Source organism: Phyllostomus hastatus, unplaced genomic scaffold (assembly GCF_019186645.2).
Source record: "Phyllostomus hastatus isolate PE091 unplaced genomic scaffold, TTU_PhHast_1.1 phas_contig_210, whole genome shotgun sequence".
In the NCBI taxonomy this organism is placed as follows: Eukaryota; Metazoa; Chordata; class Mammalia; order Chiroptera; family Phyllostomidae; genus Phyllostomus; species Phyllostomus hastatus.
Genome location: NW_025333737.1, coordinates 15,757,737 through 15,779,530, shown reverse-complemented (window position 1 = coordinate 15,779,530; position 21,794 = coordinate 15,757,737). Strand labels below are relative to the sequence as shown.

The 21,794-nt window shown below is 45.4% G+C and overlaps 1 protein-coding gene across 4 annotated transcripts in view; it reads right to left on the bottom strand.

Annotated features, from left to right (window-relative positions):
* Positions 1-4,840: 4,840 nt before the first annotated feature.
* KANSL1 (KAT8 regulatory NSL complex subunit 1) overlaps positions 4,841-21,794 on the bottom strand; it is a 148,531-nt gene continuing 131,577 nt past the window's right edge. For 3 of the 4 annotated variants that reach the window (XM_045836021.1, XM_045836020.1, XM_045836019.1), the window contains 8 exons: positions 14,096-14,278; positions 13,458-13,646; positions 13,001-13,149; positions 8,873-8,994; positions 8,181-8,238; positions 7,851-7,963; positions 6,912-7,164; positions 4,841-6,583 (listed from right to left, as the gene is read on the bottom strand). In XM_045836021.1, coding sequence (XP_045691977.1) covers positions 6,356-6,583; positions 6,912-7,164; positions 7,851-7,963; positions 8,181-8,238; positions 8,873-8,994; positions 13,001-13,149; positions 13,458-13,646; positions 14,096-14,278 — 1,295 coding nt within the window. In that variant the 3' untranslated portion in view covers positions 4,841-6,355. The remainder of the gene's footprint in view (positions 6,584-6,911; positions 7,165-7,850; positions 7,964-8,180; positions 8,239-8,872; positions 8,995-13,000; positions 13,150-13,457; positions 13,647-14,095; positions 14,279-21,794) is intronic. The other variant, XM_045836022.1, reaches the window with a different exon arrangement.

Sequence of the window (21,794 nt, the reverse complement as noted above, 5' to 3'; positions counted from 1 at the left end):
CAAACAGCCTCCCCTGGGACCAAGTGGCCTCCTGTAGCTGGTGGCCCCCGATCTGCTGTGGGCCATGTGCCACCGTCTAGGGCGGCCTGCGGGTGAGGGGGTGCAGTCCCTCCCACACCGTGAAGGGACAGTGGGCAAGAGGAGCAGGCTGGTTGGTGTGAAGGTGGCAGCCTGTGGGTTTCTTCCTTAGGCAAGACTGACCCCAGTGTCCTGAGCGGTGGCCTCTTTCTCCCCTGCCCCCACCACTGGGGTTGGGGGCTGGACTGAGGGGCTTCCCCCACCCACGGAAACCCTATTTTACTGTGTTCTGAAAGTTGGAAGTGCAGCCACGATTTTGGCCTCCTCACTGATCTGGGACTTTAGGGCTAACCAGTTCTCTTGTAAGGACTTGTGCCTCTTGGGGGACACCCGCCTGTCCCCAAGCCTGGGCGGCTGGCATCTCTGGAGTGTGCGGGGGTCTGGGAGGGGGCTGCGAGCCTCCCGTTCCTCCCATGTCATTGCAGCCACCTGTCTGCCCTCGCCACGCCCTTGTGCCCGCTGTGCAGAGCCCAGTCACTGCCTGTACCCTCATTATGTCACACTGTCCCGAGGTCCCAGCCTCATTGCTCCCCTTCTCGGTAGTTTGCATCGTTTGGATGTGGGAGACACCTACGTTAAGGGATGAAATCAACGGAAGGCACAGTCTGGGCACAAAGTGGGACCTCAGTTTCTAGGTTTAAGTTATACTCATCCAACTGGCATGTCCCTCACGATGAACCCGATGACCTGACCTCCCATCGTGGGTGTGGGACTCGGCAGTGACCCTAGAGGTCGACGTGCAGAGGCTTTTCCTCCCGGAGGACCCGGTCCCCTTCCTGTGTTGGATACCCTGGTCGCCAGAGCCGGCACCAGGATAGGCGGGCCCCCAGGGAGGGACCACATCCCCTCTGTCCCCCACTTCAGCCCCAGCCCGTGACTGCCAGCCTCTCAGAGAGCGCAGCCGCTGCCCAGCCCCAAGTGCATGCAGTCAGCCCTCCACACCCCCCAAGGGGCCTGCCCGCCCGCCCGGAAATGGCTCTCCCCCGGCCCAGCGGGAAGCCGTGCCGTCTGTCCTGCTGGAGCAGCTGAGCATATACATAGATGTCGCCTTCCCCTCCCTATCTGCACCCTGTCGCGTTGTCGTCGGCCTTGTCTGTCTATGCTTGGAGTCACCAGAGTGACTATGATAGTGAAAAGGAAAAAAAAAAGGACGCATGTATTTGAAATGTTTGTAAAGAGGTTTCTAACCCACCCTCATGGGGGCCCCTCGCTGTCTCCCACCCCCACGCTGGGCCTCGGCTCCAGGAGGCCAGCGCGGCTCTCCCCTGGGGGGGCCCTCCCACTTCTGAAGGCTTTCTTTGGCATCTGGGCATCTGGGACCCAACCGAGATCAGAGTCTGACATCCAAGGCCCCCGCTGGAGGAAGGCCTGAAGCACAGGACCAGGACGGAGGCTGGGTGCCCCTCCCCACACCCCGAGGGCTTCCCTTTGTCAGAGCAGAGCTGTGTGTGTGTCCCGTGGCTGGCTTGGCTGGCAGGGTGGAAATGGCCCTCTCTGGTCCCAGTCAGAAGAAGCTGCAGAGCAGCCCTGACAGACGGGCTTACAACTAACGCCCTGCATCACAAGAAAGATGAAGCCAGTGCCGGCCAGGGAGAGCACCCCCACCATCGGGAAGGGTAGCTCAGGCCTCCCCACCGAGGACCGAGGCCCTGCAGCCACAGCAGGGGCTGGGGACCCAGGATGCCCGACTGAGAAAGGGTGACAAGTCAGACACCACCCCCAAAGCCTTGGCCAGAGCCCCCCACTGACCTTGCACAAGTCCCAGCTGCTGTCACTGGGAGCAGCCTTTGTGGAAAATTGCTGCTTAGAGAAATTCAGCGACTTCAGGCCCAGTCCTGCCACTTCTGGTCTACGTAGTTGCCGGCAGCCCTGGGGGCCGTGGCGGGAGCCTTCACTTGCAGCCAGAGCTTTCATGCAAGGAAATCACCTCAGCCCAGAACCCTCCACTGGGAGGCTCCCCACCATCCTTTGCGTTCCAGCAGTTCTTCGGGTTCTGAGAAAGAAAAAGGCACTGTGGTTTAAGGATGGGCTAGCTATTAGATGTGGTGCATCACTGCGGCTAGTGTTGGCTGCATTTCTTCCTGCAGGACCTGTGCCCTGTTCTCCAATACCTTACTCCCAGGGTTCTGACGTCTCCTTTGGAGGGTGGGTCACTGGGGTCAGCCTCAAAACCACGGATTAGGGTGATCACATGAACACTGGCCTGGAAAGAAAAAGGGATGCTAGCTTGTGACCTTAAATGAGGACAATCCCCCAGGGCTGGGCTCTCCCCCACCCCCGAACCCCCACCTTCAATGTCCCTTGGGTGGGCTAGACATGCTATATACCTGGTTCCTTCAAGCTCTCCACTCTTATCAATAGCTCCATTTTAATTGACTTCAATGGTGAGACTGTATCCTGTTTGCGATTGCTTGTTGTGCTATAGGGGTTGGGGGGGAGGAACCTGTAAGACAGGTACCATGGGCAAAGGGAAGTCTTGGAGTGCAGCAGTTAAACCGCCTTGTAACCCTTTTCCTTCATGATTTCCACCGCATTTGCTGGAGGTCCTCGGGCTTCACCTCTTTGCTGACAGGACTCCCAAGTGCAGCAGGCTGCCGGCCACTCCCCTGTGCCTCTCGGCCACGTGTTGCTGGGGAGGCCTATGGAGGAGTCTGGGGACACGGTTGCTCTGGTCTCTTGCCAGACAGACCCCAAGCCCACAATGCCTCCCCTAGACCCTGGCATCTTTCCTCTGGGCACCTCCGTGTCACTTTTCCCACTGGCTCCAGACACACGGCTTGTGTCTAGCAGTCACTGAGGTCTTTCTCTACCCTCTTTTATCTTTGTCCCCCAAGTAAAGCCAAGAGGTGGGGATGAGGGTAGAGGTGGAGATCAAGCATGTCCCCATCTATGGATCCTTGGCTTGAGAACTTCTGGTTGCTCTTCAGTTTTGGAAAGGGTTTCATCCTGGGCACTGACCCAGTCTCACCTCCTAATGGACTCAGTCCATGAATCTGCAGTGTCGGGCGGGACAATCTCTGGCACTCACAAGTCCCATGATATCTTCAGTAATTTGAGGGTGGGTGGGTGGGATGACATGAAACCATCTTAGCTTAGCTTCCTGTCTGTGAACGTCCATTTGGTGTATTGTATGTTTTAACAAATGATTTACACTGACTGTTGCTGTAAAAGTGAATTTGGAAATAAAAGTTATTACTGATTAAATAAGGTCTCCATGCATGAATTCAAAGGATAAGAAAATGACATGAGACAGAGGATTTTAAGTCCTTTCCCAGCCTCATTTGGAGAACTTAGCTCAGGGACTAGCAACCCTGACCACGTAGCTTAGTTGGTTAGAGCATCATTCTGATATGCCAAGGATGTGGGTTCAATTCCCTGGTCAGGACAAGTATAAGAACCAACCAATGAATGGGTGGAATAACAAACCTATGTTTTACTCTCTGAATTCAATAAATATTTTTTTAAAATGGGGAGTATTAAAACTGAGATGTGATGTTTTACCAGTTCTTTCTGGGGCCCCAAAGGTGAAAGATTCTTAGTTTCTTCAGCCATGGGGTCAATCCCCTTAGGCTGAGCTCACATGGCTGCCCTCAGAGTTTTTAAGATGTGATAAGGCTGGGTGCATGATATCTTTTCATCCCTGGAAATTAGCCTAGAGGCCTGGGGCTGAAGCAGAACAGTAGGCCAATCAGCTGAAGGAAATGGCGTAGCTCCCTCCCAGGCCCACACAGCTGCCTTCCTCCTCCCTGTGCAGCAGTCTTGGGGAATGGGTCTGCTAAATCAACCCCCAGCAATGTCACAAAGGGAAACATAACAAAACAACCCACTATATTGTTCCTTAGTAATCAGTTCAAGGTCTTAACAGTGAGCCTTTAGATTTTCAGTTGTAAAACACTTTTCTCAGCTTTTCCCCTTAGCCTGTGCAGACAGAAAGAAACGCTATCTGGGAACTCCTGCTTGTGTGTCCAGGATGGGCAGCCTCACTGGCTGTTTCAACTTGACTGCTGTGAAAAGGAAAAAGAGAAAGAACCAGGCCCACCCACTTATTCATCTTGTACAAAGAAAATCAAGCACTTGTCCTCCTAATAAGATAGATACTATAATCTCCGGTAGCAGGTGAGAAGCAGCTCAAGGTCCATACATAATATACCTCATTGGCCCCAAGCCCCCAAAAGGTCAACGATAAAAGTGAAATCTCCATTAAAGAGCAATTTGGAATAGATATAAAATGTCATACTGCTGGCTTCACTAGAGACAGGAACATTGAGAAGAAACAGTCAATTACATCCAGTAAAAAACAGATGATTCATTTGCCCTGGCTGGTATTGCTCAGTGGTTTGAGTGCCAGCCTGTGAACCAAAGGGTCGCCGGTTCAATACCCAGTCAGGACACGTACTTTGGTTGCAGGCCAGGTCCCCAGTGAGGGGGAGCACTCGAGAGGCAACCGCACAAGGATGTTTCTTTCCCTTTCTCCCTCCCTTTCCCTCTCTAAAAATAAATTTTTTAAATCTTAAAAAGCAGATGATCTATGTAGAACCCCTGTCCTCTTGGCACTCTTACCCTCCCCACCCCACCAACCCATGAAAACAACCACAGCCACTCTCTGGGGACCATCAGATGGCCCTGCCCCTGTGCCCACAGAGCGGAGACGCCCCAAGGTTCACAGCAAGTCCGAGGACACCAGAGAACTGTTTCCACAGGGCCAGCTCCTAAGCTGCCACCATTACCACTGTCCAATCATTAAGAAAGGCCCAGTACACAATAGTCTGTAACGTTTTTTTATTATTTTTTTCATTTTTTCCTTCCTTTTTTTTTAAAGCACTAGTCTGTGCTTTGTGAACATAATCAAGACATTAACAAAGATCAGCTTCTCTGAAGAAAAGCATTTCTATAGAACAAAGACAGCTACATGTTTTGCTGCCAATACACAGCTCAAAGCAGAAAAAGAAAATATTTACAAAATACAAGGTTTTTTTTCCCATTTTTGTTTTTTTTGTTTTTTTTGTTTTTTTACAATGCTAAAAGGGTTATTCAGAATTTTCAACCTTATAAATAGAAGAAGCACTTTATGCATAGGGATATGGTGCATTATTGTTTTTTTTTTTTAAAGAAACAATGACAAACCATTTAACTTGCAAACAGAATCAAAAAAATCACTAATGTTGAAAATTGTGAAAAAACCCCAACCATTAAGCAGTTTGCCTATTTTTATATGATTACAAAATGGCAAAAAAAAAATTTAAAATAATCTTATTGCCCCCTTTTTGGTAATATGATCATACATAAGACAGGCACAAGGTTAACAACCAAGGGGGTGACCACGGGGGAGTGATGGGAACCACGGCTGGGACCAGACAATGTTCCACAGGAAAGGGAAGCTTAAAAGAGGAAGGGCCTAACTGACATGGACAGCGACCTGGATGGGAAGGAAACATGACTAAATAAATCAGGCAGGGAAAACAAAATTACACAGAGAAAATGGCTGCTCCCTTCCCAGACCCCTAGTTTGCAGAGGAGTGGGAACAGAGGTTAAGCAGTCTAGCTCTACCTTCATGGACAAGGACAGGGGAAAAGGCCCGAGTGGAACGACTGGTGTGTGCGGGTATGTATATGGATGGCATGGGGGAGTAGACGAGAGGGCACAGAGGGGCAGGATGGGGACCTGAGCAGCTGCAGCCAAGTTAGCTGCAGTTAAGGAGTTAAAACAGAGATGACCAAATGCAGAGGAAACCCCACTTAGTCTCCAGGATCTGATGACAAGGGGAAGCCATTCTAGCTGGCAGCTATGGCCAAGATGCTCTGGGTGAGGGGCACGCTCCAGCACAGATGCGAGGAGAGGGGGAAGCAGCCCAAAGTGGGCTGCTCTTCCCCGCCCTGACTTAAGGTGGCAATACTGAGCTGCAGCATTCCATCCCCTCTGCCCACATGGCTGTTCCACCCTGCCCACAGGTGCGAGGGAGAGGTGATCATCAAACATCGCTAAGTCCAGTGATTCAACAGTGCAGAGGATGTGCCAGGACCAGGCTGGCAGGCTCTTATCCTGAACTTCTGTTTGCCAACTGGAGGAAGTGCTCAGGTGTGACAACGAAACATGGAAACAAAAAACCAAAACAAAAATCAAAACAAGAAAAAAATTACCAAAGTAGAATCTAAATCGTTAAATTCACTAAAAACTGTGAAAATTTCCGGCATATGATGTTTGAATATCAAACGCAGAGATTGTTGAAGCTTTAATGCCAATATAGTTAGTGAGTCTGTTTAGATTCTCGTATCCCACTCATCTGTGCGTGGGACGCTGAGCTGTGACTGCTGCTGTCAGGTGCCGACTCTTGGGTGGGACAGCGGAAGGTGAACTGGGTGCCATCTCAGTCTCCCGGCCAGTCTTGCTGCCTGAGGTGCGCCGAGTGCAGCGGGCTGCCCGCTCCTGAGCATCCAGTTGGTCCTCACAGTCTGCCTGGGGACTGTACGCCAGGGGGAAGGTTCGCCGCTCCCACGGCTGGACGGACTGTGGGCAGACAAGTTGCCTTAGTTAAGGACCCAGTCCCAGCCTGCCCCCTGCCCCAAGACCCTGGCCCCGTATGTGCGGACTGGAGTCCCTGACCAGCCTCTCTCTAGAGTTCCTGGAGTCTGGGAAGATCCCTCACTGAGTGGGCACCCTTTCACAATGGACAGGTTGATGGTGCCTTCAGGAGGTCAATTTCAAGTGCAGCCCTTTGTCCCCTTCAAAACGTGGAGGGAGAATCATGACAGTAAGATTCATCTTCAGCAGGTGCTGCCCCTTCCCAATTCCACCCCCCACCCCACCAACCCCATGCAAAGGCAGCACCCCTCACCTGTTCGTCCAGCCCCAGTTCTGGCGTGGAACAACGGGTGTCTTCACTGGCGAGGTGGCGTAGAGAGTCCCGTGCCACAGGGGTGAGGGGGGCCGAGTGCAGTTCCGGGCTGATGGGACTCCTAGGGGACTGACTGTGGGAGAACTCCGACAAAGAGTGGCTACTACTGACATCAGGAGAGGCGGGCTGGGGGGTGGAGGGGTTGGCACTGCCCAGCTGGGGGGTTGTCCGGCCATCTGACGACCTGTAAGACCTGTATAGGAAGGAATGCAAATCTGAGTGCCAAGTAATAGGGGAATCTCTAGGGTGTTTATTTGGAGGGGTCGGGGGTGTTGGAGAGGAGGCATGGAAAAAAGCATCCCAACCAGAGAAGTCAAGATAGACAGCCACCAACAGTTCTTCCCTAGGAACAGCAGATGCGTAGCTACATGACATGACCTCTAAGAACTGTGTACATCTATCGTCCCAAGAGAAAGCCAGGGCTGAACAATGCCAGGGCTGATCCCTGCTCAATGTCTAGAATTTACAGGGAGAGGGAAATAGTCCAGACTTTGAAAATTATAGTCAAAGAAAAAAAGCAAAATCAAAAGTCTAAATCCTTCTATTTGAGAATCCTGAGGGCTTCTGCCACTGTCAACCACAACTGAAGACAGGGTGGGGCAGTTCTCTCAAGCAGGACCACAAAACCATACTAAACTGTCCAAAGGAAGGACAGCTGGTGATGAGGCCTCCAAATGTCACAGCCAGCCTACTCTTCTAAGAGATCACTATCTACTCAGCAAGGACCCAGCATTTGACTGTTTATACCCTCACTGGGCCCAATAAACCAAGGGAACCTGTGTATTCTCAGCCACTGCCAGTGGACAAATATGAAAAGCAACTGAGAGGCATTGGTAATTCCACCCGCATGGTTAGGGCCCAAACTCCTTGACCCATCACCTGCTGCCCCGTCGCTGGGGTGGCACACTCGTGGTCCACAGCCACCGAGCCCTCTCCATTTCCTCACATTTGGCATGCAGGGCGGCGAAGGCTGCATCAGATAGGTCCTCAACCTGCAACAAAGCAGCTTCGTTGATTCCCTCTTTCCTCCAGGAAGCTGAGCTTTAAGTGCGGGTAGATCAATTCCAGAGCCAGCCCCACCCCATACTAGGCTCCTTCTGGTCAAAAGAGGAATATGAGCTTGCATTCGACACCCACAGGTCTTGAGGCATCTGGAGGTGTGCACCCACATTTGTCTAAGAGATGCAGAAAGAATGACCATGCTGTTACCTCCTCATTCTCCTCGTCAGGATTCCCCTTCAGAGACCGAACATCGACCTCCCGCCAGCTGCAAAACCAAGAAGGGACAATCACGAGATGGCAGGTTACCTGGGGAGGATAAATGTGTCCATGCAAGAATGACAGCCCTGTGGCTATGAGTTGACACTGCTTTCTGTTGGGCAGGCTCTCCCCTCTCAAAGCGTGGCCTCCTTAGCCCTCTTTAAGAGGCCTCACACTCAAACACCCAGAAGGACCAGAAACCAGGATGCAGTCTCAGACACTGAGAAACTCAAACAAAGGAACCTGCTTAAAGGGGACCACCACTGTTCAGCACCAGCTCATTGCTACCATATGGGAATGTACATACAAGGTCCCCCGATGTTCTGATTTGTCAACAAAAGCTAGAAAAAAAGATTCACAAGTGAAATCCTGCTTTGATGTGACAACATATTCAATATTTTAAAACACACTGTATGTGTTGAACAAAGCATGTCTATCACCAATTTATGGCCTATGGTCTGGTTAGACTTATATAATGGAACGAGAGAGAACTAATGAGAAATAATTTTCACTTTTATTACACATAACTACCTCTTAAAGAGAAGACAAAATCCAAGGCTAGGGCCCAAAGCTCAGTGACAAAGGAAAAAGGGCAGTAACAGGAACAACGGGGAGAGAAGTCTGTTATTCAGGGCCTCTACCTGGGAGTAAGGATTTCCTTGTATTGCAGTTTCTCCACACGAGTTGTTGCAGCAACAGACATCGGGATGACAATGTTGTTAATATCAAATGAGCTCTCTCCCCTTCTCCTCCTTACTGGCTGCTGTAAGACAAAGGCAAGTTTAAAAGGCACAAAACAGACTCCTAGGAATTTTATAGGGGTAGGTATCCTGGGCCCTCGAGTCAATTACTGCAGTTCCTAGTACTCCTCCATACACACCACCTTACCTTTACTACTAAATCCCTTTAGTTTCCCCTTTTTATCCCCGTCTGTGACTAAGACCCATAGTAGCTCCTAAAAACAATACTTAAACCTAGTGATGACTCTTCGGGTTATAAAGATGATTTCCCTCATCCTGAAAGACAGCCCCAAGAATAGGTCCAGCTCAACAGATCATCTAACCTTGGATGTCATGAAAACGCCTCCTTCTTGTAGATCTGAACTCTTCAGCTAAATCTGTACCCATCATCTACCTGTTCAGCCCCTATGTGATTTCCTCTCTTTCTGGCTACTGGTCTTGGGGAAAGAGCTGAAAGCTTCTAGCTGTGTTAATGGAGATGAGTAGAGCCAAACAGGAGAAGAGGGCCAGGCTCTACTGCTCGCACTCCTGGAGAAAGGAGATTCACTTTCATACAAAGCTGAGAAGATCCAACTCTGGGAAAGACGACTAATGATCCAATTATCAGAGGAGGAGGAGGTGGGCAACTGCAGCAGTTGGGAGACCCAAGAGGGAACAGAGCAGGGAGAGCCACAGGGCTTGGTTTCTAAGATGGAGGAAGAAGTCCACCAGCTGTTTGTGCCCAGAGAGCAAACACCCTACCCTGACAGGGACTGGCAACTGAGCTGTGAGAGGCCAGAAAGAAACAGTGGATGACAAACATGCTGCCATGGCAACAACACGCTTGGAAACACCTAAGAGGCTGCACTCAAACCCAAACCACCTGTGGTCACCCCAGAAGGGGTCAGTGAAGGAAGACGAGGAAGAGGTGGTTCCCTACAACTAACCGCTCTACACTTGACTCAGCCCATCATTTCAGGACAGTCTCAGAGAACATGGCGAGGCAGGGCTTCCTGGGCCAGGAGTGTAGCTGTTTTACAACTAGGACTTCAGGTTATCGCGATGCCTTTCTCACCTGGACTTCCTTCTCTATTAAATAAGAATAGATCAGTGATGTTCAACCTTGTTCATCTCATGGCACAGATAAACTAATTACTAAAACTGTGTGGCACAACACACACACACACCACAAAAAACATTTTTGTTGATCTGGCCCCAAAAAATATGTATAATTTTGGTTCATCCACACCAGATGGCAATTGTTGTATTGACTGTTGTCATTTTTTTTTTTAATTTGACAGTCTAAGGGAAAAAAAGGTCAGTGTTCCTGACTAAATAGTCAAGTATTACATGTTTTAAAAATCCATGCAGTATACCAGGTGAAAATCACTGCAATAGACTGTCCCTGACCTCACAAATTTAGGGTAACTGGTTAACCAAAATGGTTGAACAGACTTTTGCAAATCTGGCGTGGCTGAGTTTTGCAGCTAAGGCTTAGTGACCTCATGTGCAAAGGCCTCTGCCACTGTCAAATCTCTGCTGAAATTGTATGTCCCACTATCAGAAGTGTTCCTTAAGAAAGCCTCAAGGGATAGCTTTCCCTGTATCTTAATCAAGGATGAATGTGAAACCAATGGCTGAAACAGGTGTGGATTTTCCCTGAATCTTCTTGGGCCTGCTTTTATTAGTACCTTGGAGGGAAAGAGGCATTAGTAGGTCGTGGGACTGTTCAATAGGCTCGAGTGCCCACCTTTCATTCCACTGGGCACTCATCTAGTCTGACGTAACTACTCTCTCCTGTTTAGAACTGGAGGCAGAGAGCGGTCGATGGGAACGGAAAGTGGTTCCCAAACATGGCTACACATCAGAAGAAAGATGAGAAGAGGTTTAAAAAATTTTCTCAGATCCCTCCTCCTGACTATCAAATCAGAATCTTCAGGGATTAGTAAAAGCCAGTGAAGTGATTCTGATGCATCCATGATCTTTTGGTGAAGCACTTGCACCCTGTCCGCCTGTCTCCTCGTGTCCTCTAGCTTCTCTACCTTAATTTAAATATCTGTCCTTTCAACTCTATTAAATAAATCCAGATTCTTTTTTAAAGATTTTATTTATTTATTTTTAGAGAGGGAAGGGAGGGAGAGAGGGGGAGAGTGGGAGAGAGGGAGAGAGGGAGAGAGAGAGGGAGAGAGAGGGAGAGAGAGGGAGAGAGAGGGAGAGAGAGGGAGAGGGAGCGAGAGAGAGAGAGAGAGAGAGAGAGAAACATCAATGTGCAGTTGCTGGGGGCTGTGGTCTGCAACCCAGGCATGTGCCCTGACTGGGAATTGAACTGGTTTGCAGCCCTTGCTCAATCCACTGAGCTACGCCAGCCAGGACTAAATCCAGATTCTTAAAAAAAAAAAAAATATACTCAATAAGTAACAAGTAAACATTTCAAATAATCCACGCCTAAGTCAATATTCTCCAGGCACAGGAGGATTGGCAGGTAAGAAAATACCGAGGACTCACCAGGGCCTCAATCTCAGAGTTGAAGTCCTTTGCTCCTTTGGTTATCTGAGACCTTTTGCTGATAGGTAATTGAGTTTAAGATAGATACTACAGATCTATTTAGGCAAAATTTGTGGATGTAAGAGGCAAAGAAGAGGGAGGAACAAGGAAGTTGTTTGGAAAAGACAGTATGATTTTTAAGTGCAAAGAGAGAACAATGTGAATTCCTACCTATTCACAGGAACACACTGAGTACATTTTGTGGGCTCAGATCTGTCAGCTCCGAAGGGCTTCAAAGCACCTGCGTGAGGTGCCTCTGCAATGGGGTGCCTTGTGGCCAGCACTGAGTAGTGCAGTGTGAGAGAGCTGGCTCTGCAGCCACATGGCTTGGTCGGAATCACAATTATAACCTGCACAAGTCACCTTGCTTTATGCAATTTCCTTAACCTTGGAAAGCCTTAGTTTCCCTGTTTATAAAATGGGCGAATTTACACCAACTACATCTCAAAAGGTATTATAAGACTGAGAGATCACATGTAGAGCACTTAGCATTGACAAACATTACAGTGACAGTATTTTTTATTATTGTTTTTTTTTTTTTAAGATTTTATTTATTTTTAGAGAGGGAAGGGAGGGAGAGAGAGAGAGAGAGAGAGAGAGAGGGAGAGAAACATCAATGTGCGGTTGCTGGGGGTCATGGCCTGCAACCCAGGCATGTACCCTGACTGGGAATCGAACCTGTGACACTTTGGTTCGCAGCCCGCGCTCAATCCACTGAGCTACACCAGCCAGGGCTATTTTTTATTATTGTTACTACTATTACTATTATCATTACATGAAGAACCTTTTAGTGGCACAAAGCAGCTATAGGTATGTATGTTCAAGGAGGCGTATCTTGCGGAATTAAAATATTAGAATAAAATTAATAGGAATGTGAGTCTGGAATGGCTTTGAGAATGGCTTTCTGGACCTGTAACTCTGCTCTGTGCACCTGAAAAGCATGGGCTCTGCCTTCTCCCTTTGGTTCCAGGCACCCTAACACCCAGTGTTGACTCTCCGTACTGGAGCTCCACTTACCTGTACAGTAAAAACAGGGAAATCAAATGTTTCCAACGCCCACACAGGCAACGCTCCTGTGTCCCTTCTCTCTGCCCACTTCTTAGACTAATAGTGTTAGAGACATGACATTGTTGGGTCTATGTGAAACAGTCCCACAGACCTTGAATAGTCATAGACCACTTTAATTTAAGGGTCTGTCTCTGCATCAAGCTTTCTATGGATGGACTAACACAGATCCATTAATTTTTATGATGAAAAACAACAAAAACAACAGAAAGTAAAAGACCACCACTCTGACTGGGGGAAAAACAAACAAACAAACAAACAAACAAAAAACCACCACCACAAAAAAACAACAACAACAAAAAAACACACAACAACATGATAAGTTGAGTCCCCACAGCTGCCCTGGGCTTCACAGGCCGCTTTCTACACTGTCCCCCAGAAACACTCAAATAAGCCGAAACTGCAGAGGGGCCGTCCGGCCAACTCCATGCAGGTACTTACAGATGTGCTGGCTGTAACCTGTGGGCTGGAGCTGGAGGGCGCAGAGGTGTCTGATGAGGTGGAGAGCTGTCGCACCAAGGGACTGTGCGGTGAATGGTGGGAGGCTGCCAAGTAGCTCGAACTGCTCAAGTCTGTGTGATGCTTCAACACTGCAGAGGTCAACAGAAAATGGGACCATGTGGCTACCTCAACCAGCTGTACTTCTAGCACAAGCTAGGAATGTGAGCAATACACAATAAAAGCAAAAATGCTAAGCCTGGAGGATAAAAAGGCAAAGCAGGGGGCTGGGCAGAGGGTGCTACAGCAGAAGTGGCCTACATGTAAGAGCAGTGGAGTCTCTCTATTCTGCCTTCCTAGAGTGAAGGACAAAGCTGGGGGCAATTAAGAGAAGTACAGGCTGCCCCAGAAAGCCCTGAGCAGGTGCAAATGCAGGTAGAGGTGCCAGGCCTGGCCCTACCTTCACTTCTCTCAGATGAATGGTCTCGCAATCTCATTTTGCTGTGGTTTGGGTCATGCACAGGTGGCGGTGGGTTGGGCAAGCGCTCTGCTTTTGGCGCTGTCACTCGCTCCACCATAGGCACGGCCCCCACATCGTCTAAGTGTTGCCTGTGGGTCCTGTCAGGCCGGGTTTGGTGATGGGACAGCTCTGAAGAGGGGAACAGAAAAAGAGCTGTGAAATATCTTCTCTCAATCTTTTCTTATTTAAGTTCTGAGGTCTAGTTTTCACTAGGCCAATGACAGACACCTAGGACAGCAGGCCAGTCCTCTGGGACTGAAGTTTCTAGCAAACAGCACAATGATCAGGGAGCCCACAGGGTCCTCCATCAGAGAAAAGAGACACCAGGCTACAGAAGATAGCCTGCCCACAGATGAACCCAATGCCATGCTACTGCTGGCTGTTCACTGAGCACTATGGGTCCTGCCCCAAGATTCATGATGTCTGGAACAGCTTTCCAAGTCTATCTGAGAGAATCAGGATAAGCTGACTTTGTTACCGATTTCCAACCCAACATACTGCCACAGCAAACCAGGAACCTGCACCCATAAAAGGAACAGGAAAGTAACAGAAGGGCTCCCTGATCCTCTGACACTTACTGGCTGTTGTTAGGAAGGAGTTGACCAACTTGTGCCTGTCTTTACGAGTTGGATCTGGCAGACTACTGGGAATGGGTGTTCTGTGCTTAAGTGAAAATTTTTTGGGAGGTTTGATTTTGTCAAAAGGTTTATTCTGCCACTGAGATTTCAGCATGCTCTGGAAGTGCAGGCTTGTGGGAACATCTGCAAGAAACACAAAACACTAAAGGTTAGTCCACAAACCTAGCCTCTGGGCTCCCATCTCATGAAGTGAGGTGATTTCACCATCTGGCCCTCCAATGGGTAAGACCTATCATCCTTCTTTCATTTGCCCAGTGGCAAAGTGACCTGGCAGGCAAGCACTATCATATGGGGTATCTGTTTATTTGAGTTTTACTGGTCATTCTACCTGCAAGTTACTTTGCATCTTATTTTTCAAGTTCAAAAATAAAATACAACACATCTAAAATATCTTGTTAGATTGATAATTTTCTTTGTGTACTCTGCTAAATTTAACTTGACTGGTTTGAAAGTTTGATAAAACATCCTGTTTCTATTCTTCTAGAGACTAAAACATTTAAACTTACTTCCGTCATTAGATTTAATCAGTATATAGTCATTCAACCATTATTCGGTCCACTTTATCTATTAGGCACTGTACTGTGTACTACATCTTCTCCCCAAAGTTAAGAAGTATACCATTCTTCCCCCACCTTCCTCCACAGCTCCAACCCCCTTGAGATTATTAGCAGGGGTGTCCAACATGCAGCCCGCAGGCCACATGTGGCCCAACAGAGAATCATAAATTTACTGAAAATCCTTTTTGTGCCCATCAGTTTTTGTGTATTTCATGACACATACATGACACATATCTGTGTCACGTATGACACAGATATGCCAAAAGGTTGGGCACCCTGATAGGCTTTTTAGCTGGTTTTTAAATATTCAACATCACAAAGTAATCTTAAAAAAAAAAAAAAAAAAAAAAAAATCCTGACCTGAGGACATGCTTATTGATTAGAGAGAGGGAAAGGGAAATAGAGAAAGAGAGGTGGGAAGAGAAACATTGATCAGTTGCCTTTCGTACATTCCCCAACCGGGGACCAAACCCACAACCTAGGCACGTGACCTCAATGGGAATTGAATTAACAACCTTTTGGTTTACAGGACGACAGTCCAACTACCTGATCAACACTGGTCAGGACACAAATTAATCTATTTAGACTTGATCATCTGACCCTTTTAAAGCTTTATTCCATTGTATTCTAACATCCAGTGTTGCAAATAAGACAAAACGGCTTCTTACTCACTTGTACATGGTCTGTTTTCCTTTTAAGCGTTTGAAAACACAAGCAAACAAATAAAAGCTTGTTATTATTAAACTGACTCAATTAGGTCAGTTTGAGAACTGCTATCTGTCCTGCCATCAATACTGAGTCTTTCAATCCATCAACATGGTGTGTTTATCCATACTTTAAGGTTTTCCATAATTTTCTCCCAGCAGTGTCTGTCAGTTTTCAATGCACAGATCGTATTCAGATTGTTTAATTTATTCTTAAGTATTTCATATTTTTGATAGCACCATTAAAAACTTGAGCTTATATTCATTGGTAGTATAAAAAATACAGTAAATTTTTATATACTGACCTTATTATACCCTGTGATCTTGAGGAACTCATTACTAACAATTATTTTTTATTGTTGCTGTTGTGGATTCCTTAGGATTTTCTACAACATATAGAAATAGACCGTTCTTTTCGATCTGTATGCCTTTCATTTCTATTTCTTGCCGTATTATTCTGGTTATATTCCTCTATTGGCAACCTGAAACTCAGATTTTCCTTTTTGTAATCTGAATGTTCTGAAATTTCACCATGACAGACACAGGTGTGGGTTTTTTCAGGGTTCTGAAAAACTTCAAGGTTCTTTTTAATCTGAAGCCCAGCACATTTCTCTTTAGCTCCCAGTTCCTCCTGGGAGCCATTAACTATCTGGGACATACCCAAAAGCTCTAGCCCCAAGTCTACACCACCACTGCAGCATAGAATGAAACACCATTGCCTGATGGAAACAGGCACTGGAGGAGCAGGAGTACAGGAGGGGAAAATCCAGCCTGGCTATCCCCAAAACGAGCCCAAATTCATCACCCAGATAAATGCCCAGGTCCCATCCTTACTTCTGTGTCCTTCTCCTTTGTTGGCAAAGAACTTTCCTGTAATAGCTCCTCCCTCACAGGAGCTTATTCCTAACATGTACTTTGGGCTACTTTTTTCCAATTTTATTTCTCCAGTTATCTTGTTTTTCATCTTTCAAAAATCACTCTGAACTCTAGTCATTGACGGCATGCCTACTTTTTTTCAGAACTACTACAAATAGACTCTACTTATTGTATTTTCTAAATATGTGAGAGGTTTTGGCTCCCAGGGTGGGTTAGAGGATGTGCTCAATCTGAACTAGGATAGGGGGCAGGGGGAGCGGTGAGAAAAAAGCAATAAATGATCATTTATGTGGCTGGGACTGTGTGTGTATGTCATCTGTGTGTATCATTCAATCTTTGTAACAATTCCATGATGTAAGCATCACTATGCTCCTTTTAAAAGAAAGAAAAAATAGGTTCAGAGAGGTGAAATTAACTGTCCAAGGTCACATAATTTAGCAACAATCAACATTCAAACTCAGGTTGCATAATCCTCAAGCCCACACTCTTAGCCATTATACCACGAGATTATTCTTTGGGTCAGAGAATGGAGAGGTTTAATTCTCAGGTGAAATCTGATGCTTCTCAAATTATTCCCAAGGAAGTGGAGAGTACAGAGTATTTTTCAAGAGAGTTCTGCAGTTTAAAAGAATTTAACCACTCTTTCCTGTAGTATAGACCATGGATTTCATGACATTTCAAAGACCAAATTTGAACACTAGATGTTTCAGGACTACAATGAACATATCCCTTAGTTAATAGAATGGTTCCATTCTTAGGTATGAAATTTCCCTAAAGAGCAAGCAGCCTCAGGACATTATTTTCTAGTTCTGAATATAGATCACCAATCCTTAAGGCAGTGAAACAAATAGGGAAACTTAAAAGTTTTAATGGCAGTAAATATTTTCTACATGTCTACATACGGAGATAGAGTCTGTGAGGACAGTAATGTCATCTACTTTTTTTTCTATAAACATTCTTTCTTACACTTAAAAACAATTTACCTATCCCAATTCTTAAAATAAATGTCAGCATTCAGCGATCTTGAAGTTGGGGAGATCCTGGCCAGGCCCAAGACTTTGGATATCTTGGCCTCCCAGCCTTTAACCCCTCCTCCCTGGAAGTGCCTCAATAAAACGGTCTGATTCCTCCCCATTTCCCCAAAGTCAACCTTAAAAGAAGGATTCCCTATTCATCAACAGTTGAGAAGTGAGTTTCGAGATAGTAATGATAAAATTCTTTGCTCTACTTCAGAGGGGTTGGTTGGGGAAAATGATGTGCAGGAAATAAAGCATTGTCTAGAGGCATTCTGGAAGCTGGGCTGAGCTGGAATGTATATAGAAGGCTTCAGAAAGGGGAGAATACTTCCTCAGCATCACAGGATACCCCTTTGTCACCAGAAGAGTCACTCCCACTTGGCAAAGGCTATGGAATGAGACTACAAAAACATAGCGATGTCATTTTTCCCAGACATTACCCTCCCAAAAGTGAAAATTAACCCAGGGAAGTAAGGAGACAGTGGAAACAGCAACGGACTGGAAGGAAATAGAGCCAGATTCGGGTCCCAGTTCCATTACTGAGCAGGCGGAGAAACAAGAACAAGTCACTTAAGTGGGCTTCAGTGTCTTCATCTGTAGACAGGGCAGCAGGGCTAGATCAGGTCTGGTGACACCCCAGCGCACGTGCTCCAGCTCTCCCCTCCTCTGTCTACTGGAGTACAGGTTAAGCAACCATGTCTTGTTAGACTGTAGGAGCCCAGACTGTCCTCAAAAAATTAATGAAATCCAGACAGCCATTATCAAACAATCAAGTAAGCAAACAGAGGACACACTTGGAGACGAGGTATTAAGGAGAATCAAGAACTCTTCTTACAAACCCACTGAATAAGCGGTTAGGGATAATAACAAACTGTTTAAGGGGCCTAGGCAGCCCCCTACACTTTGCTAGAAGTTTGCTGTGTTTTAATTGCTTTCATATAAGAGTGAAGAGGAACTCAGTTAAATCCCCTTGTCAGTGAACAAAGATCATCCCTTAGGAATTGCTAATGTAAGGTCACTTTGTACCTGAGGAAGAAATAACACCTAAGATCTATGTAAGCTAAAACTTCAAACTAGAATGGATACAGTGAACCTGAAAGTAAGCAAAGAAAGGCATATGAAATGAAAAAGATGATAGGAACCCATTCAGCTAGAGGATTTCATACATTCCATACATTCACAGGCAATGGCATTCAAGTGCTATTATCAGCGAAGAGAGATAGCAGATCCTTGATCAGGTCAGTAACAGGAAAACAGAAGCAATTACAAATATTAGCTTACATTACCATTTCTGCAAACAAAATGGAAAGACTTTGACTTTAGGCTCACCAGGGTCTGTCATTCCATGAGTCATTTGACTGTCTTACTCATACTTTCCACCATTTTCCCAAACACACTTTCTTGAGGTGTCTGTAGTGCTCACTTCCTCCTCCTGCTGGCAAGCTGTGGTCTTGGCAAGCTCTCTCAAAACAGCACAGATCTGCATAGCCAGCAGGTGGTGCTCTTATTAAGCACAAACCTAACAAATATTCCTTTCCCCAAGGTTGTGTACCCTCTACATTTCAAGCTAAAGATTAACCTTACTTGTATGTAAGGTGATAAAGAAACAAGCCCCTCCTTCTGGAGTACTAAAGGGTTATCACAACCTAAAGCCTCCACCTCTCTGCCTGGCTTACGGTTCCTCAAATTCCATCATCTTTAGCCATGCTTAATGCAAGTGAATGAGTCATCATCATGATGGGAGACAGAACTCTAGGATTACAAGCTGCAGCTGGCTCCTATCTTCACAAACTACACAAATGGTTCTACTTGAAAATGAAGAGGATGCAAAAAGGTGACACAGAGATCAGGTCTGATGCACATGTTTGATCCACACAGTATTAGGCTGGCTGCTAGTCCTCACTGTTACTAACTGTCCTGCACAATGATACAGCAGGAATCACAATACTTTAGGAGGCACTATTCACATAGAATAGTGCCCTCTAGGGTGGTGGCCCTGCGAATGCTCCAGTTTACAAGAGATTACATTCTGAATGTGGCAGTTGTTTGGACAAAGCAAAATTACCCAAATAAGAACAATATAAGATAGTAACTAGGTCCTCAGGTCAACTCACAGAAGTCTAATTTATCCAAAGGCAAATACGTGCATACACCCAGCTCGGTATAGTAAAATACATAGTCTCTTTTACCATCTCCTAAGGAAAATTTAATGACCAATTCTTATCCATACCCTAGTGACATGGTCAGGAGCTATGTGTGTATGTAAAACTGAGAGACAAAGGGACAAACAGTATTTAGAAGCAGACAGGAAAATGTTATCTTTCCTTCCTTCCCCCTCATTGCTACCTATAGTTGCTTTGAATGGGATGGAGTGGGGAAGTGTAAGGGCAGTGGTCATATCTATAGATATGAAAGACAGAGTGTTAACAGGGAATAGGAACTTCCTAGTAGAAATGCTGAATGGTGGAATGAAGGATGTCAGACAGGTGGTTTGGATATATTTGATTGGAGAACAGAGGAGACAATTCAAAACTGTACATAGTAATACTGTTGACAAAGAAATGATCACCATGTTCATCAGCTAATATTCAATGAGTATAGAAGAGACCTATTCAGAATCAAAATATAACCATAGGCTTCTTTATTCAAATACAAGCCTATACAATTCAAAACGGTAAACCTGAGAGAGTATCTAATCAAAGAAATGCTCCTAAGTATTCCTTGAGGCTTCGTCTGCAGCTACAGTTTGGAACTGTGTAGAAACCCAACTTCTCTTAATAACCTGGCTGGGAAGGAACACAGAATAGAAAAAAACAAAGGACAAGCATCAGATGACTTGAGTTTGAATTCTAAGCCATCTAAACTTATTAGCCATTTAGCCTGAGATAAAGCCATTATCTCTCTAAAGCCTGTTTCTTGATCTGGAAAACTGAAGCAACACCTTACAAGGTTACTGAAAATAGCAAATAAGTTGTATATAAAAAAAAAAAAAGCTTTTAAACCACAAAATGCTATACAAGTAATAAGTGTATAAGCTAAACCCAAATAGCAAGAGAAGGTGGAAGCCAATGACTCTGGAATCTGAAACACAGAGGAAAAATGTTTTAGTGTCTTCTATTATATTACAAAGTTAATTCACTGCTGTACCATTACTGACCCTGCCTAACTTGCTATCCATATACTCCAAGTTTTCAAAATATTTCTACTCTTTCCAGAAAGAAGTCAATGGTAGCAAAAATATTATATATACCACGTCCTTTCTTTATTGGAAGGGAGTTTTGATAACAAGTCATAGAGCTGTTACAGAATTTATGTGGCTAAGAAAGAATTCAGTCATGCAAAGAACAGATAAAGAGGAGATTGTCTAGGATAGGTATCAGCAATGATTGTTTTTATAAATAAAGTTTTACTGGAACACAGCCACACCATTTATTTGTTTACATATATTGCCTATGGCTTCTTTTGTGTTACAATGGCCGAGTTGCATAGCTGCGCCACAGACAACATAGCACAGTTCACAAAATCCAAAATATGGAGCATCTATCTCTTTAAGAGAGAAAAAAAGTTTACATACCACTCATGCTAACCACTCCCCCCAACCAAGCCAATTTCACATCCCACATAATTCTCATTCTTCAGATATCCTTTTTAGTACTCCCATTTCAGTTATCCTCCTTGCAAAAACTTGTACAGACTATCTATGAAGTGTTACAAAGGATAAAATAGGAAGAACACATGGAACCTTATCCCCAGGAAACTTAAAATTTAACTAATGAAAAGTAAAACAATCATAACATAATAGATAGAATGCCACAACCATTTGAGAAGAAATGCTAATTACATCCCATAGGCTGGGGCCAGATCATGAGATTATCTCAAAAAATCAATTAAATCGATACAGATAAAAGTACTGGCTTCCTATAGCCTCTATCTAGAGCAGTGGTTTCAACATTTTTGCTCACGTCCCTCCCCCATATGAAATACAATTTTTTAAAAAATCATAAATTCAGATAGTTGTAAAAGTTGTATTTTCTAAAATATTACATATGCTTTAAAAATATTTTTATCAACACTTTGTCATGTAAATATATTTTAGCTTAATTAGCTGAAGAAACAAATCTTTCTTTTAAACCTATTTAGTCCATCAGACTTTTAGTTAAAGTCTAACTTCAGTTACCCTCTTAATATTTACTCTACGATAACAGACCTAAACACAGAATCTAAACAAAATAAGGCACAGAATCTAAACAAAATAAGGTACGTCCACCGTCATTAATTTTTTAATTCAAACTTTTTTTGTATTTTACTTCCATGGGATTCTCCTTTAGGTGCCATGTATTCCTGGAAATGGTCCCTTTGTTTGGCGTCCCTACTGCCTACAGTTTTTACATTTGGGAGCAAGACCCACACTGAGACTCAATATGGAAAAACCAAACAAAACAGAAAACAGATTCAATATAGGTAAGAGGAATGACTTTCTTTAGTG